A 19,306-nucleotide genomic window follows, 5' to 3' on the forward strand; every position below is an offset into this window, starting at 1 on the left:
AATGTCCGGTAAACAGCAGGCCTGTATAGAAAGTAACGTGACACATACCTGTTACACGGAAACTTTTAGAAATGTCGAGATTGCAATTGATTATATGAGGGAAAATTTACAATGAAAACAGCAGAATTGGATTAAGTTCATTTTATTGCATTATTCAGGTTTAGAAAATTTGTAGTCAACGGTGCCATTCTTACGTCATAAAATAAGGTTCATCCAGGTAAAAATGGTTTAAATGTTTGTTTATTTCCTTTGTTTGTGTCCCATTTTTTCTCGGTTCTTACGTGTCTTTCTTTCTTCTTGGTTTACTGTATGGGTGTGAATGCTTTCTAACGATTTATAAAGCGTTTTGAGGGTTTAAATGCTGTTTAATGATTTGTTTGCATTTTTAGTTATTGTTATTGTTTCCGGTTTCTTTAAATTTCTAGGTTTCAGTCTTGTTATTTTTTTTTTTGTTCTATTTCATTTTGTGTGTGGTGCGCTTGTTTGGCTGACACAAACAAACCAAAGGTGACTATCTGTAAGTGAAAACCTGAAAAACGCTTATCCTTTGTGCCCTTACTCTCTCTTCAGTTGTTTTCGTCTAAATAGTGAGGACAAATGATATCTCCTTTAAGTTCATCAAATTTGATGTGACCCCAATCACCAGAACTCTTATCACTAGTCTGACTTGGGCGTATTGACCAATGGATTCCTTTACGTCCCAGCTCTTACGGAACATTGTCTCGTTAAGGTTGCCTGTTTCTGCTCTGACAACCTACAAGTAACAACAAACATCAAATATGTATGAAAATTTTTATACTTCTTGATTATCGTGTGGTATGGAGTCCATTTTACAGTTTTGTATTCAATTACCTTTCTAACAGTATGCGCCGGTAAACCCTGAAGGACATTTACAACGAAATCCTTTATCAGTGTATCCAGCTTGACATGTGCCATTGTTGAAACAGGGACTGCTGCTGCATGGATTCTGATAAAGAAAAAATTACTGCGTACTATAAATATCCATGGTTAGTTATTACTTATTATCAAAGGAACACAGTCTTGCTGGATTGATAACTTCCTTAGGCTCTTTGATCAATTGAATATTAGAATCAATTACACTTTGTCAATCATTAACCAGGAAATCGATCAATCGAGTCACTGGATTTTTGTCAGGTTGAGTAGTGGTTTGATTTATTAAGAAAGGCTCCCATTCTTGTTAGACACGGGTTCCTTGATTTTTCCCTTTTTAATACCTGTACAGATAACACCACTGGTATACGTTAGCTTTGGTATTTTACCTTGCTCAGGTGATTCCTAATTTTCCTTAAGTGTTCGCTGCCAATCACTGTATCTAGAACTACCATACAAACGATAGGCCACCAAAGAGATATAATGGGCCAATATCACCCCATTCATTACCGTATTGGTACTAATCAAGTGCTCTATTTTATCGGTTCACGGTGCATTTTGGCGGTAGTTTTTAAACGAAAGTTTAAAAGAAATACTTGGGCGATAGGTAGAGAGTCGATAGGACTTATGGAACAACGTAATATATAATCTGTGGAAAATAATTCAATTTCATACGAAATCGGGTCAAAACGTTTCTCGTGATGCATAGTGCAATATTAAGGAATCACCTTAATTCAATACAAGGATTGCAAGGCTAGCTTAAGAAGTAATCCGAAAAAATTATCACGCACAATTACTGTCCGCCGTCTGAAATAAGTCACTTTACCTCGATGCTTAGATGGATATAATCTGTTTACTCTGAAGATCGGATGAGCCTGGACTTTCGTCTGAAGCATTGTTCAACTCACAAATGTAGTTGGCCTCCTTGCGAAGGCCCCAAATTTATGGACACACAACTGGGCTCCATATAGCATAGCACATTACAGCTCCCTTGGTGGGGTACCTCTACTAAGCCTGATTAAGTGCCCCTCCATGACTTTGTTCCGTATTGGTTCTTTGAAAACAATTGCTCGACTTTCTTCACCTGTTTAATATTAAAACGACAAAAAGAGAATAAATTATCAAGTTCATGCACGGTTTTGGTCTAGAGATAGAGATTGTCAATAGCAGGGTAATATCATGTAGAGATACGTGACTTTTGATATATTTTCCACACTCCCCCAAAAAAGCAAAAGAAGCTGAAATAATGAGATATCTATATCTAGATATATCAACAAAACATGAGACAAAAAAAATACAAAAACAAAATATTAAGTTATAATTAAGACTTAGCAATTAAAAAACACTGTTGGGGAGAAGTTACAGCGTAATCATGTATTCATGGTGATGGCTCTTTCAAGCTGAGCGGATAAAAGGATATAACATCGGGGCAGATGTTCATACATTTTTATCTCACGCTCATTAATTAGAGCCTTTTGAGATTGACCGGCGCCATTTCAATTGTGTTCAGCTATATTCGGTTCATTTGCTCTTTTCAAACACACACCAAAAAAATAACTGAAATGCATGCTCCACATGATTTATAACCGAAGAAGCAATGAGTGTATACGCTGAACATCAGAAAATAATAAAAAATTGTAAACAAGAAAAAGAAGTAGCAGTGGTAGTAGCTTGATATGTGACTACAAGTGTTTAAACTATGGGCAGTAAAGTTATGAGTTTCTTTTCCTGAAACGAGTAAATGTTCCTGTTTGTGAAAAGGCCGCGTGCGTCATCATAGAATATCCTCTGCTAACGATCTCTGCTTCTACAGCAATGATTTTCAGTCTTAAATTAAAACTCCGCTAGAAGCTATTCCGTAACTGATATCAAACATTTCCCATGATTAAAGCTGTAGGAAAGACATTCCTAAAACCCCGATTACGTAACATGTATAGACACCAGTTTGAAGCGTATTTCGATTCAATACACAAGTTTGTTGAACATCTAAAGCATATCATACCGTCTTGAGCCACAGCCTTTGAAAGAATTATGCAAAAGTATAGCTGTAGAATAAAAATGAAGCGAGACATCTTGAGAAGGAAAACAGAGTACCGGTCTCGAGAACAACTGTATCTGCTTCATTCAAAGACGTTGTTTTAAAAACATTTTTCTTTATATCAAATTGCATTTTCATCTACCAATGAAATACCAATGAAATAAATGCTGTTATGGCGACAAACTACCAGACACAATAGATTGATAAGATCGTGGTCCCCTCTAAATATGCAATATGTGTTACATCATTTATTTTTGATATAATTTGTTGAGATCTGAATAGAAAAATTGTATTGCCTTGGCATTGCCTATGAATAAGAAATGGCTTCTTCCGTGGAATCCCAATCGGGAGGTTTTGCCCAAATCTAATTTGAACTCTAGGGTCAAATTCGTTTCAGTGCATGTAGTTCTACCACGTGGTTTGTATACATGACAAAGAAGATACTAACTACTAAATATTGCAATGGTTTTACTTTGATCATGAATAACAAGTAAATGCATTTGGTGGGGTACGATAAAATCATCGCGAGTCGCGGTTATAAGATCTGTCCTTATAGAAATTCCTACTATTTCGCTTGCATAGCAGGTATCTCTATTACATGTACTTGTCGGTCTAAATCTGTGGAGGCACAAAAAAAAAAACAAACAAAAAACAATTTTTACACATAAGACGTGATGTATAAAAACTCAAACCTTTTTTAACAATGTAAAGTATAAACGTATCTACAATGGAGTTCTTATGTTACATTTAAATGTTTGTCACGTACACGTAATACTTCAATGTCATTAGTGCCATGCTACAAACTATGTTGGCAGGCAGTAAATTCTATTTGTGATGAGGATGTATTTGAAAAACAACAAATTTATTCAGCCTTTACCTCTTTTTTTTTTAATAGCAAATAACCGGTCAGAAACTCCCGTGCACTGTCACTTGGCATGAGCAAATTGTTTTATATACACAGGTGCCAAGTAACGGCGGGGCTCAGTTTGCAAAGGAGGCAGGGTTACCAAGCTGGTCTTCAACGGTCGTGTGTCAAGGTGAATGTGTACGCGGGCCGTTAGAAACGTCTAAAACTCAAACGTGATTGGTTATCACCAGCCCGATTTGAGCACTAATAGGACAGTGTACGCGCCATGTTTTAATTCGACAGTGTAATAGGACAGCTACAGGGACAGTTAACAAGTCACTGATGCCTGTGTAAGTGGACAGAACACTTTATGTGCATGTGCTGCTGTCTCCCATTTCGCCGTGTTAACTGTTATATTATTGTGTAAAAACATAAAGTCAATGTCTAGTGTTACCTAGTTTCTTTCTCAAATTTTGTCATAGTTTTGATTAATTGGTAACAGGACTTCATGTCGTCCAATTCTGTCTGTAATCATACTCGCGATTAATAAATCAGACTCCCACTTCGCAGTCGTTCAATATTGTATCTCACTCGTATGATTATAGATCGATTTGAAGTCCACTCAGCCCTATTGCCATTATTAGTGGACTACCCTATTTTTTCCTTCAGAAAAAAAAAGTATTTGAAGGAGACATGCAATAATTTTTATTAATTATTGTACACGGGATGATGGATTCTTATTTTTAAGTTTGTGTACATTTATAGGCCCATGTAGCCATGGTGATGTCTCTAGTGTGGCACGTGTTTGAACCACTTCTGTTTGGCCTTGTGGGAGCTGAAGTCAGTGTAGAGTACATGAACAGTAAGGTTTTCAGTGAGTTATTACAGTGGAATAACAGGCAGGATGTTGGACACGAAGCTACAACCTGTATTAATTTTGTTCCCAATCCCTCTAAGGTCAACTCCTTGTCTTTACTCTCTCAAAAGCCAACTGTTTCACCTTGTGTCTCCAATGGCTCTAAGCTAATTTTTGTCTATTTTGATTTTTTGAATATTTCTTTACATTAGCTATGGAAAGACCCCTCGAGGGAGTAACAAATAAAGTTATTAATATTAATAATTTGTATTATCAAATTATTAGGTGTTACTTGGTGGTGGTATTAGTCTAGTGAGTTGATGATTTTTACTTGTTACATGGCGAAAGACTTATCTTCATTGCAGAATCAGACATTTTTGTAAGTCCCCTTCCCTGCTTGCTGATGGGTTCAGTCGACGAAAAGTGTCAGTATTGGCTCATTACCGTATGAGTTACTGAATACTCAGCTGAACATCTCAATGGGTCTAACCCTAAGAAATGATTTTTTCCCTTTTTTTCCTAGTAGCAACGGGTATTGCAAGTTTGGTTGTTAGTCTGGTTATACGGCTCTTCACCACTTATCTTGGCTTGCTCGGTAATGACCTCAATTTGAAGGAGAGACTGTTTATTGCCATAGCGTGGTCACCAAAAGTTACGTGTCAGGTTTGCAAAGAATAAACAGAACGTCAACAGATATTAAATTTGGCAGATTACGATAGTTCCTTTAGAAAGGAGGCATGGAGGGACAAAACAAGCATAGAAAAAATAAAGAAGGAGGGAACCGAAAAAGGAAGGGATGGAGGATAGGTGAAGGCAGAGGTAGCAAAGGAAGGAGAGATGGAGGATAGGTGAAGGCTGAGGTAGGAAGAGAAAGGAGAGATGGTGGTTGGAAGATAAGGAGGGAGAGAGTGTGGGAGAGAGAGGGGAGGGGGAGGGGGAAGGTTGGAGGAAGGCAGGAATCTATCGAATGTTCAAATTATTCATTGAACCATGTGCTTAATTTAGGCTGCCATTGGCTCTGTTTCGCTGGACTTAGCTCGACAGAAGGGCTTCACAGGGCAAATTGAAGAGGGGTTTGGAATACAGGTGAGTTGCTTTCTCAGAGTGCACGAATTCTTTTATGATTATGGATTTCATGTTAGAAGGAACCCCTTAATCTTCAAGCTAAAAGATACTTCCACTGTTTGTATATTTGTTATGATAGATTCTGACCACTGCGGCTCTGGTTATTCTCATCGCCTCACCCTGAGGCGCCATTAGAATCGTTTTGGAAGGACCGCGAATGTTATAGCGCAATCTCCCTCAAGAAGTGGAGGTCGATGGTGTCCGGCAGAAACCTTCTGGATCCCATGAAAGGAGGGAAAGTCGAGTTATAGAAAGCACCGTGTAAGATTATTATATTTTACCTTTTTTACAATATTGAGCGAAGCAAAGGTAAAGAGTACTGAACCATAGATGTATATTTTTAACTTACCGAAATGAGAGAGGAAAAGATTATCCACTTTGTCACGAAATAATTATTTCTCAGTCGCAATTGACATCGAAAATGCCAAGTTAAATTTCCAAAAGCCTAGATAAATAAGTGCGCATTTACGCAGATTTATGTATTTAGAAATCAAGTCAGCGGCGTGCATTAAATGCATTCATTAAACAGTTTATTGAAATAATGCGCTACTATTACAAGCCTTTGACCATAAGCATATAACTTACTGATCTTAAATATATCTACTATACTTCTTATTCTTCAGCATAGTGTCGAACACGATTGACTACCACAAATGAAAAACTGAAAAAAGTTGTAGGCAATCATAAAACAAACCATTTTAACTTATTAACTAATCAGCAGAAAACAAACATAAATAAAAAAAAATCAAAAGCGAAAGCAAAACCAAAACCAAAAGCGAAAAAACAAAACAAAAACAACAAAATCAAGAAACGAGAAAAAACAAGAGGGAAAACGAAATCGAAAAGTAAATTTGTGGCCCTATGAACCTGGGTAAATCAAAGTAAAGTGTATTTTAGACTTTGTTGAAAAAATAAACAGATGAACAGAGTAAAATATACGATAATGCACTCAATGGATGAGATCGTAACTCCATGTCAATCAGACGGGAAGTGTCCTGTCATACTTATTGACTGTGATGCACAGTCAGCTTGCTATGAATATGCTCAGCGATTACAAGATCGAATCATGTATTGGATGATTTCTTGGCGTTAGATTCAGGTTTTCGTATTTACAATCACATCGTTCAAGGTTGACATTTGGATCGTTGACTGTGTGATTTTTGGGCCCTCTTCCGCGACAATACCTGTGACTTACTCCCAATATTACCAAAATGGTAATGAATAGAATCGCTAACGTAATTAAAAAAATTTGCCAAATTTTCATTTCATCATCTTTCTCTCGGCTCTTCTCCCCCAATTCTTTACTTTTTGATAAAGTCTTTTGGTTGGTTGTAACAGTCAACGAAAAAACGACTAACTTTTTTACTTCGGCATTGTGTGACGCAGGCGTGGCCGTGACATTGACTTGCGTGACAATGCCAAGAGGGGTGTTGGGCTCAGATGAAAGGATTAATAGAAAGGGATTATTTTGTTAATGATCCATAAATGTTCGCGACGGTACAATATTGCCATTTATACGAGGTTGTGATGTCAGCGCCTGGAAGTAGAAAGCCACAGATTGATTAAACAGGAGCAATCGTGGTGGGATTCATTTCTTAAAAATTTGGACAAGCTTTAAATGATATGTTCACCTAGTACAGCTGTTGCTGATTAACGGCTAACAGACAAGTAGTGCTTCTATGGAGGGAAAGGAAGTCTTTGGTCAAGGCATTGTAATTCATGTTTCCCTGCAATTGTCACACATGATTTTAAAGTTGTCTTTGACTAATTGTTATTTATTGCCAATTATTATATACTTACATTGAAGGTGAAGGTTTCAGCCGCTGCCAAATTCATAACTGTAAAGTTAAGCTTTAAAATTTCTCCAGTTTTCAAAGAAAATTTTTGAGTGGGAACATTTGCCTGTAACTGGATGTATTCGAGCGCTGCCGTTGATGTTCCAGGTGTACTTGTTATTCGTTGTCCCCATGGTGAGACAAAAACCTTAACATCACAGTATCTGACTGTGCAACAGCCCTCACGCTTATTGTCTTTACCTCGCTGGTGTTACCACGCGAAGCAATAACCATGTGACCGGTGGTACTTGCGTTTGTATTCAGAGCGAGGCTGAAGGGGATGACGTAACTTATGAGCGAGGAAGTCTTGGTCACTTGAAATAAAAAGGACCCTTCGGAGCCAAGGTTGACGAGTGTGAAAGGTACCTTTATGGTTTCTCCTGGGTAAAGAGTCACTTCGGAGGTGTTTGCATTGATCTCTAAATGATACGATGTCGTGGACGAGGCTTACAGAGCAAGTTCCCATGTTTCCAACAAGATCCACTCCGACGAAGATGACCTTTGGATGGCAACAGCTGGATGTGAATGATGCTGAGATGGGCGTGTTTACAGCCCCTTAGTTGAAAGCATTTACTGAACGGAAATGAAGTCATAAAAGAAATTTTAGTTTAGGCGATTTTTGCCAGTTGATTGCTATCTGTTTTGAATGATTGGAACGGAAGTCTTGAAAGAATCCTTCTAGGAAGTCGCTAATTTATGTTTCCTCATGAAAGTACCTTACTGTAGAATTTTCCTGCCTGTCTTAAGAATAACTTTCTTTTGAGACTTTTAGAAACTCAACAAAAAGTAGAGGAATGAGTGGTCATTGAAGTCATTGAACGTGACATGCGCAACCCGCGTGCTGGACACACACTCAGGTCTTCCGTATACTCCTGCGCATGATCCACTCTGACTCGTTATATTACATAATGGCGGGGAGAGGTCTGGGGCCTGTTGATGTCAAATTATGGTGTCACATGAATGAAAGTTAATTATACGTTTTTCTTTGATATTGCCCCACACTGACATTTGTCAACGTTTCCCTTACATAGCAACTAATCAATGGAAGATAATGACTCACTCAACGAGGAGTTTAGTGTATTAATGACGACGGTAATAATGATAATAGCAGTTGTAATGATGATGACTTAGGACCAGGTAATAATGATGGTGATAAATAATGACGTGTATTTTCCACTGAAAGAGTTTTCTGATTATGTTCTTCTCGTAAAATACCTTTAACCTTATAACTTTGAAACCTTTTCTTCTGTTTCACTCACCTTTGAAGCAACAGTAACAAATAAGACCATCAAATTCACGAGTTGAGTAAAACCCGAGTCCTGAGATACGAATACCGTGACAGTGCTGGTGACACCATACTTTGCGTCACTCGGAGCTGCCAGAGAAACTCGAAGGAGAAGTGAATCATTCTTTCCTAAGCTTCGTTGGGATGGGTTGATACTTCTGAAAAAGTTCAGATCATCTGAAGCATTGAAATACAATTGCTGAAAATCTCCAGTGTTTGCAACGCTGATTTCCAACTCTAAAGATCCCCCTGGAAAAATGGCGTTTGAACTGTTACTACTGTGGACGTTTTGGGAAAGTTTGACGTCACCAAGAGTAAATAAAGTTGGTTTCACCTGCTGAAATTTGGCTCCTGCTGTGTCAAAACCTGTCAATTTAATTCTAAACCTGTCCGCCGATGGTATGAATTTGACGTAATAGAAATCCTGGTAGAATCCTTTTCCTTGTGTTATGTTGAAGGTTTCAAGGCTTGTTCCGCCAATTCCAACAAGAGTTAAATTGGTCACTTCTTTGATTTCTTGACCAACGAAGTCCAATGTAAGAAGTAAAGTTTTACCTGTAATGGAGTGAACAAAAGGACTTGGCTTTTTCCCTACCAATATGAGTTCAAATTTTCCATTGGCCGTGAAAGCTTGATCGTCAGACAGCGAGTTATCATTTCAATTGAGGTTTCAACAAATATTTCGCATTAATTTATCCTGAGGAAAGGCCCTCCCAGAGGCTAATTCAAAGAGAATTTTTCAATTCAGTTTTAGAAATCTTGAAAGTTATCGACGCGCAAGCGTGTGATTTACATTCTTCTAATTGGTTTCTATGACTGTCTTACCTCTCAAAGGATTTCCAAGCACTCGCCTTGTGTTTCCTCATTCCTCGTCCTCTACGTCCAGAAGCTGGTATGTAAAGTCTATTGGACTGGAACCAGTAGCTTGCAATGTATAGGGAGCCTGACAGCTGACAATAAGCCTCAGCGAGCCGCTGTTCAAGTTGGTGATCTTTTTTATTAGAAGCTTACTAGAGGAGCTAATGATTTGTTCCTGCATTCCTGAATTTCCTTCAAGAAAAAAAAAGAGTATTACTGAATATTAAATAAGCTAAATGATTTCATTCATGGACAAGCTGGGCTTAAAAACCTGAAATTATCTTTCCTCTTTCCTAAATGCATGAATGAATAATGATTTTTTCAAGTGACTTTTACGTGCACGCTCGACTATGTCCCTGCACTAACATCACCATCCTCTTCATCATTATTACTATACTGGCATTAATAAAAGTAAAGATGACGGGAATGATAGCAGTGAATAAGGATTACGATAGCAACAATAATGATGACATTAGCCATTTTTTTTTCATGTTATAGCCATTCTTTTCTGTCCCCTTATCTTCAACATTAGTTACATGTAATTCTGGCCATCCAGCAACCGTTAGTATGAGAACTAAACTCTTTAGTGTGCTGTCGATATCAACAATATAAACAACTCCGCTAAAGTGCTGAAGTTTCCTTGATGTTTAGCAATCCAACGTCTTGCAGAGCCACGGATGAGTTTGATGAACCAGCAGGATCGATCACCTTGACAATATCAGCTACTTGAGCTTTACTTGTTTCCAGGACTTGCCCCCCTGTCTCAGTAGCGAGAGCCTGGTAAAGTGCTTGACCTTAAGCATTTCTCCTTACTCGATGAATCTCTTTGGGAACGACTGCTAAGTCCTGAATACCACTTTGTGAAAAATCCCGTCTGCGCCTGCGTCGGCCACACTGACCAGTCAGAATGAAAGATATTTTAACTTTTTTGTCCTTCGCAAGGGATCTGACCTCATTTTCACGCTGGGAGTCTTTCGCGTCAGCACCCGAAATGTAATAGATCACACTTTCAGGTAGGCAGTGGAGAAGAGCCTGATAGAGACCAGTCATTCCAGCTCCAGACAATCTCCTCCTCCGCTTGCAGTTACTTTTTTTACCGCGTTGATCACTTGATGGGCGTCGTTTGTCACTGTGACAGGGCCAACGTCTGTGAAAGAGAGTAGGCTAATAACACATTGATATCTATAATTCTCCGTAGCAAATCGTAGACCAAGTTAAATTCATGAAGTCAAGCCTCGTCATTGTGAGTCCAATTGAGTAAAATAGCACGTTGTTTAAAGCTTATCAACTCATAAAGTCCCTCAGCGTGGTTGGTTTGAGGAAAACCCTCTCTTATTAAACTGTAAGGAATTTCCGGCCAGAGTTCGAACACTGTCCTGGTTTATTGTGCTGGGACTTGGGCGTGAAAGGTATTTTGACACGCCTGTCTCCACTCAGGGGTATTTCCAGAGTACCAACGAACACTCCCAGAAAAACTTACGAAATGTTGGGGAAATGGGTTCCTAAAGATTGATTAGCATCCCATTCAGGAGGTGATGTATTACTCAGGGTTTAAAGGCCACATTAACGTGAAGAGTGCCGATTGTGTGACTCACTTATCTTGTCCGTAACTTACCTGGATCGCTAAATGGCACAAGTATGTACATGAAGGATTCTCCTTTCTTTTTCAGAGTTTTGCGAACGAAGTCAACAGTGAGTTTCTTGACGTCCTCGATTTCATCTATTTTAAAAGATTTAAAAGAAATACTTTATGTAACTATTGCGACGATCTTACCACTTGTGCAAATAATAGGATTTTGCAAAGTTACGCGCATACTTCGTGAAGAATTAATTTACCAGGTCCTTTGCATTACATACACTGACCTAGACTTACCGTGTCATTTTGAGAGAAGAAATAGTTCATGGAGAAATACAACGATTGATCAAGCAAAATAATCTTAGCAAATGACATTGCAAAGCAGGGTTCACTTGAACCATTTCATAACATACTCGAACCCCCCCACCCCACCTCCCCACCCTCCCAATTTTTCCTTCAGTTATACAAGGACTCACCGCTCATGCTGCCTGATACATCGATTACGAAAGCCATGCTTTCGTCTGACTTCAGGTTGAGAAACTTGGCAAAGATGTCGTCACCAACCGTCGAACGGATGTCGCTCAGAAAAAGATGGGTTGCTTCAAAGGCCAGATCAGCCGCGACTTTATGAAGGCTACATTTAAGAGAAATAAAGGTCGTACGCCTTAAATTGAAGAAAATAGTTACATATTTTGACACGAGCGTAACAACATAAAAACAGTCTGAGTACTATATAAAGAATAGTGCCCATTCCCTCGGATTGAGCTTGGATGTTTAATCACAATGCTACAGAGAACTCAAGGGATAGCCTTGCTTAAAGTAGCTTCATATTAGAGAAGCGTCTTTAGCACTGCATACTGCCCGTGCACGAAGTATCTGGAGCCAAGAGGTGACGTATCAACTAAAACAATTTGAGGGTCTGGTGTTTTTTTACATATGATTTCTCTAAGCGAGCACTATATCATGCTCGTACCTATTTGCCCAATGACTGATTTAAAATCTACCTGTTTGGTAGTTTGCTCACTCAAATAACCGACGAAAATTATTTAATTACTCTTGCCTAACGCGTGAATTATTTCTTACAAAGCTAAATCGCTCACTGTTCTCTCACAGCTGGTTATATTTTATCTGGGGTTCGTTTCCTTGAATAATAATCTATCTTTCTTGACCCCAGTGATGTTTGAGCTGAGCTATAACATTTATCGATAGTAATAATTACAGTATTACATTAGTGTTGCTCCACTGCTATGGTGGTGAAGTGATGAAACTGAGATGAGAGACCTCAAGTATCACCTAAACATTTCTCCAATTTTACTCCTCTCAGCTTGGAAGGATGTTATTTTCGATTCGATTTTTTACTCGACGTCAGACGGTTTTCCACCGATTCTTTTGTTTATATAAGCTCACTTCACACTTCGTCGAAGATAAATTAAAGGTCTTTTCTGATTTGACCCTTTTTTAGCATGTACTCTCAAGTAGCTGCAAATAACAAAGGCTCGTGGTTTTTATATTGTATTACGTCAACTGCCCGTCCTGCTGAAGCAGACGTGTTCCGGTCCTACTTATGATAATGATCTTTCAGTATCGTTTACCAACTGTCGTGCTTAAAATAGTCACTAACAAAGCACCCAGAAGTTTTGTTCGCAGATCACTTTCACTTTCTCTTCGACCAAATTGCATAAAGATACCTTCTTCTACGTCTGTAGAAACTTCTTTAATAAAGAAAATGAATCTTACGAGTTTATTCTAAGGATCTTCACCTAAGCCCAATCTGTTAGTTTATGCGATTGTACCACAGAAACTACAGAACTCTATTGATAGTAAATGGCATTTATTTATTTCACTATAAAAGGTCTCATACCTTGCATGGGGTGATTCCTCTATCGACGTAGAATCTTTGTTAATTCCACCTGTCGCAGACAGAAAACGGCTGTCATCTGTCTTTCCACCATGACTACACTTTTCTTTGTTTATCGGTTTCTTTACGTCTTGTCCTGACCGATATCCGCTTGTAAGTTTTCCTGTGATCAGATTTGTCGCACATTTATCATTTCTGCCTTGGTCTGAGAGACAGCCTCTGCATGTCGCTTCGTTCGGTCCTGCAAGAAATTCTTCCGAAATCTCGCTTCCAGGTTGACCCAAAATATTTAATGAAACCGAATTGCCAAATTCTATCCAGTTTGAGCGGCTGTAGAAATCTTGTAAAGTGTGCAGCGCGGAACCTACCAAGTTTCTAGCATGTTTTAGCTTATCACCCTTCAGAAGGGATGTTATCAGCTCTTGGCGCAATCGGATGAGGCGCTTTGCGCCTTGTTGGAACTGCTTGCCATCAAATGTTCCTCTGCCTTCCTGTTAAATGAATCCACTTCTGCTTTAGCGCTCTGAATCGCGTTGATGGCATTGATAAACTTGATTTGCGAAGAGATGGTGATCATAGCATCTTTACCTGCAGTCGGTTCCTCTCCTATCTCAGATAGGACACCGTGAAGAAAATCAGTCGAAGATTCATCCTTCAAATACTGGGGGTTGTCGAAGAAAAAGTAAATAGCTGTCTTTAGCAACCCATTTCTTGTGATGAAAGTGTGATCCTTTGTGTCTGGTTTTTCTTCTGCCAAGCTAATTCTCGGGAGAAATGCATGGACAGTAAAAGAAAGGAAAGACGCGAAAAAAAAAACACGCAGCAAAAAATTGCATAATTCCAGCTGGGATGAACGCTTGGTTTGAAGGCTACAGTGGAAGGCTTACAATGTCTAATAAGAAGTGCTTCAGCCTTCACCTCTCTCTTTAATAGTAAATAACCAATCAGAAACTCCTGTAAATGATACGACTAAGGATTGTCGGGTAATTGGTGAGAAGGGACTAATCAAATGCAAAGAACTCAAAACAGTAAATAACTTAACTGCCGCTCTCTCTGTGAGCGGGTCTTTTGACTTTCCGTCGGAAAAAAAATTTTTCTTTATGTTCGAAAAAATTCTCGAAAAGGCGCCTTCCGATTACCTTTGTTTACTTTGTATATCACAGTTACAAGTTTTCATTACAAAAACATCAATTAACACGGCGAAATGCGAGACAAGAGCGCGAGCACATGACGCGTTCTGTCCACTTACACAGGCATGACGTGTTAACTGTCCTGTCCCTTTAACTGTCCTATTACACTGTCAATTACAAGCATGACGCTTACACTGTACTATTAGAGCTCAAACTAGACTGGTGATAACCAATCGCGTTCGAAGATTTCGTTATAGTTTTGATTAGAGGAAAAATCAAAACTGAAAACAACAGAATTATATTTAGTTCCTTTCATTGCATTATTCAGGATATTTGTATTCTACGATCGATGCAATTCTTAGGTCATAAAATTAGGTTCATAGGTATAAAAAGATTTAAGATTTTGACCTTTTTCCTTTGTTTCTGTCCTTGCTCCGTTTTTCCGTGTCTCTCCTTCTTATTGGTTTACCTTATTTTTGTTACTGATCTGTTTGTGGGTTTGAACGCTTTCTAATGATTTGTTTGCCTTTTTTGTCATTGTTTAATTCTCGTTTCCGCTTTCTTTAAAATTTTAGTTTTCAGTCTTGTTCTTGTTTTTGTTCTATTTCATGTCAAGTCTGGTTCGCTTTTTGCCTGTTTGTTTTTTATTTTGTTTTGTTTTGTTTTTTCGAATATTTTTGTCGGGAGTTGTGAGCTCACTCTGATATAACAGAGTTCGTCTGTTCGTGACTCAGTTTCAAAACATTAGCTAATATAGCATTATTAGCAACACAACACTTATCACCGTATGCTCAGATAAAAGTTATCAGCTCATCTATAAAGACTAGCACGATATCATAACCAGTCCATATGTGCCTTTGCAGTTTTCAAGATATTTTGCAATCAGAGAATCCGTCCCATCTTTTAAGTAAGTAGCAGATGAGTATAATAAGTTGGAACACTTTTCTTTTTCACGTGGAACGTGTATTTTTTCCAACGGAAACAACTTGCTGACACCATTAAATTACATATAAGCAACGTGATATCAATATTTAACTCTTAGCATACAAATACTGAGTGCTTCAAGTATTTAGACCTTAGTTTGCACAATCTGACTACCCAGCCCCATCCCCCCCCCCTCCCGCCAAGTATATCCAATACTACGGATCGATACGAGTCGTCTAATGTATTCACGAGTAGTACTGAACAAAATATACCCGGAGGTTTTACAGCTACGTTCAACTTACAAATGTAGTTGCCTCCTTGCGAAGGTCCCAAATTTATAAACATACAATTGGGCTCCATATAGCACATAAGTGCCCCTCCATGACTTTGTCCCGTATTGGCTCTTTGAAAACAATGGATCGACATTCTTCATCTGTTCAGTATTCAAATAGCAAAAGGGAATGAAATTATGAAGTTCATATACGGTTAATAAATACGGTAGGGTAATATCAGGTAAAGATACGTGACTTTTGATATATTTTTCATCCGCCCTCATTTTTATCAAAAAAAAAAAATCAAAACAAAGCAAAACAAACTGAAATAATGAGACATCTATACATACATACATACATATATATATATATATATATATATATATATATATATATTTACAAAACATGATATATATAAAAATAACATTTGGACCGTCTTAGACTCAACACACAATGTTTGTTGAACAACCAAAGCATATCATACCGTCTTGAGCCACACAGAACAAAAATGAAGCGAGACATCTTGAGAAGGGAAACAGTGTACCAGTCTCGAGAACAACTATATCTGCTTGATAACGCCGTTATCACCATAATCGCTGACATCCTTTTCTGTTGCCGCTTATCCGTATTAGTGGTCGTATTGACGAGGTTAAAAACAAAATAAATATGCACGTTGGGAATTAAAAAAGTGGTCGTTGGTCGCATTAATGGAGTGTTTTTTTATAAGAAAATGTATGCACATTTTGCCGGGCCGTAAAATAGTAGTTGTAATAATAAGGTGGTCATATTAACGAGGAGGTCGTAAAGCAGAGGTTCACTATAAATGCAATTGGTAGGATACAATAAAATCATCGCGAGACGCGCATAATAAATCTGTCCTGAACGCTTAGTTCAAAGGCTGCACTGGTAAAAATGTCTAATAAGAAGTGCTCCAGCCTTTACCTCTCTCTTTAATAGTAAATAACCAATCAGAAACTCCTGTACACCGTCATTTTGCATGAGCAAATAGTTTTAGAACCACGGGTGTTGTCCTCAGTTTCAATGGTCGTGTGTCAAGGTGACTGTGTACGCGGGCCGTTAGAAACGTCTAAACTGGAAGTTTTTTAAGCAAACTGCGGCTTAGCGACGGTTTAACTGGGAGATTGAATTTGTAGTGAGTTGAAATGAAACTACAGTATATGTGCTTGGATGCTGCTTTGGATTTGTGGTCACCGGTCATTTTGAGCTTGGAGTTTTCGCTTCTCGGATCGGGCGTTCAGACTGGAGTGTGCAGTTATTTCTTATGTAACTAAAAAACTTCGAGATGGATAACTCGCTAAAATGGGTTCCCTTCAACCTAGTAAGCGGTCAGATAGCAAGCAAGGCCTGTAGAAGTAAGGTGAGGTATTTTTATTGAATTTGACTTATTTTGTTTATTTTTAGAGCGGTCGTAAATATTCCCATACAAACTCTTATAATTTTACCATAAATAATTTCGCAAGATGATCATCTGACAGCTGGAGCTTAGGCCGCCTGTGGCTAGTATAGCATTATAAACAACACTACACTTATCACCTTACACTCAGATAAAAGTTATCTGCTCATCCATAAATCTGTCACGATATCATAGCCAGTTCATCTCTGCCTTTGCAGTTTTCAAGATATCTTACAGTCAGCGAATCCGTCTCATCTTTTAAGTGGCAGATGAATTTGATAAGTTGGAACACTTCTCTATTTCACCCGGTGCACAACTTGCTGGCTCTACTAAATTGCATATAAACAGAATGATATTAATACTAATAACTTCTTTACATACAAATACTAAGTGCTTAAAGGACTTGGAGCCTAGTTCGCACAATCTGACTACCCACTGCCTCCCCCCCCCCCCCCAAACCGTTTTAGCAAACATTTTCAAAAAAGTTGGAGGAAGTGCTTAAAAGTTGAAATGAGGCAGATCTCTTATCAACTGGTCTGACTTCGGCATGTTGACAAATGAACTCCTCTACGTTCCAGCTCTTACAGTACATAGCTTACGAACAGTTACCTGTCTCATTTCTGACAACCTTAACGTAATAAACACAAAAATCTTTATACCCCTGTTTCGATCAATGCTGACATAGGTAGCATGACTGTATTAAAAGGAATGTTTTGAGTTGCAAACAGTAATAATATGGCATTGCGTGTGCTAATTGCAATGGATTGCACTTACTGAAATGCAGTGTAAGTTTGACAATTTTGGAAAACCAAATCTCAAATACGTTTATTTATCTACCTTGGCTGTTTCAATAATTTGATTCCTGCAACTTCGATACTATTTTTTTTTAACTAGGGAAAACTATTGCACAATTTAAAGCCTGTTTTGGAAACCTACTCGAAAATGTAATCCTGAACAAAAACAGTAGGAATTTTTACAGCTTGTATTTTTCAAAGTGAATATTGAGTGTTCAAAAAGACCTTCAACAGAAATATCAAGAAAAAAAGAATCATTCTAATGTAATATGATTTCTAGCATCTAAAGCATTTTGTTGCGGTAATACAATGTAACAAGTAGATGTCATGTTTATAGCATCTTTTGCCACGCTCATAAAATAGTTACATGACACTTTTCTACTGTTTCTATAAAAAAGAGTGAGTGTACCTATCTAAGCAAGCACGAAGCAAGTTCTAAAGAACAATACTATATCAAAAGCTGTAAAACCTTATTGTACAGTCACAAGGCGACTATCTGTAAAAACCTGAAAAACGCTTATCCTTTGTGCCGTTACTTTCCCTTCAGTTGTTTTCGTCTGAATAGTGAGGACAAATAATATCTCCCTTCAGGTCATCAAAGTGGATGTGACGCCAACAACAATCCCTCTCATCAACTAGTCTGACTTGGGCGTATTGACCGATGAATTCTTTTACGTCCCAGCTCTTACGGTACATTGTCTCGCTACAACTGCCTGTTTCTGTTCTGACAACCTATATGTAGCAGCAAACATATCAAACAGTTTTAAACCTTTGTTTTGATGAATGCCGACATATTTATAATGATTATTTCAAATAAGGAGCAGACGCTTTTTTATTGAAACAATATATTATGGCATTAAATGTGCTGATTGCTCTGCACCAAAGAAAAAAAAAACATTTGTTTCAACTAAAGACAACCAAAGACAACTAAAATGTGCCAGGCGCGAGGTTGGTTCCCTCTTGGAACCTCTCTCGAGGAAACTCAAAATGAGCCATCGAAAAGGCAAAAATATATTTAAAAAGTAAAAACCAGACGTTTTCGGCACTAGCTATAGATCGTTTTTAGGGTCACAATCATTTACTCTGATGATGACCAAGAGTCGAAAACATTTGGCTTTTTTTTTTAAATATGTTTTTTCCTCGTAAATAGCTTATTGTAAACCTAAACGAATCTCATGGATATCACGAACCTTAAAATAGTTTCGCAATTTTGAAAGACCAAATATCTGATACGTTTATAAATCTACCCAGGTTGTTTCAAAAGAATCAAAGGAAACATAATGGTCAAAGTGATAATCTCACCGGGTTTTTGACAATAAGTTCCGCACGAATATCACTTATGGTACATCCTCCACCGATGAGAAACGAGATATCTCTGCCAACGATACGGAAACAAGGAGAAATGAGAGTTCCTTGGGGTGGGTCGGCATCAGCTGGGTGCTGCCATCCTTTCTTTCAAACAGCATTATCTCGTTTATAAGCGCAAAATTTACGCAAATCCTAAACGTTTTGATCGCGACGGGAAAACCAGGGTAATGACGTCCTGGACTTGTTGGGGAGAACGGCAACGCCAACACCTAATGCCTTAATAGAGTTGTGTCCA

At 38.2% G+C, this 19,306-nt stretch overlaps 1 protein-coding gene and 2 pseudogenes across 1 annotated transcript; 1 reads left to right on the forward strand and 2 right to left on the reverse strand.

Annotated features, from left to right (window-relative positions):
* Positions 1–77: 77 nt before the first annotated feature.
* On the reverse strand, positions 78–2,963 carry LOC131771032 (uncharacterized; annotated as a pseudogene).
* A 1,590-nt stretch (positions 2,964–4,553) lies between these two features.
* LOC136283298 (sodium/hydrogen exchanger 9B2-like) lies at positions 4,554–5,881 on the forward strand. The gene is made up of 4 exons (XM_066171866.1): positions 4,554–4,704; positions 5,156–5,295; positions 5,638–5,718; positions 5,837–5,881. The coding sequence occupies exons 1-4, from the start codon at positions 4,554–4,556 to the stop codon at positions 5,879–5,881; spliced, it is 417 nt and encodes a 138-aa protein (XP_066027963.1).
* Positions 5,882–6,324: 443 nt separating this feature from the next.
* On the reverse strand, positions 6,325–15,649 carry LOC136283299 (von Willebrand factor A domain-containing protein 7-like; annotated as a pseudogene).
* Positions 15,650–19,306: the final 3,657 nt, after the last annotated feature.

Source organism: Pocillopora verrucosa, chromosome 9, assembly GCF_036669915.1.
Source record: "Pocillopora verrucosa isolate sample1 chromosome 9, ASM3666991v2, whole genome shotgun sequence".
In the NCBI taxonomy this organism is placed as follows: domain Eukaryota; kingdom Metazoa; phylum Cnidaria; class Anthozoa; order Scleractinia; family Pocilloporidae; genus Pocillopora; species Pocillopora verrucosa.

Excerpts from the sequence above, each read along its gene's own strand:
- LOC136283298 (XM_066171866.1), top strand. The coding sequence starts at position 4,554 with ATGGTGATGTCTCTAGTGTGGCACGTGTTTGAACCACTTCTGTTTGGC. Across the intron at positions 4,705-5,155 it reads TGGACACGAAGCTACAACCT|TAGCAACGGGTATTGCAAGT; the intron begins GTATTAATTTTG and ends TTTTTTTCCTAG. Across the intron at positions 5,719-5,836 it reads AAGAGGGGTTTGGAATACAG|ATTCTGACCACTGCGGCTCT; the intron begins GTGAGTTGCTTT and ends TTGTTATGATAG.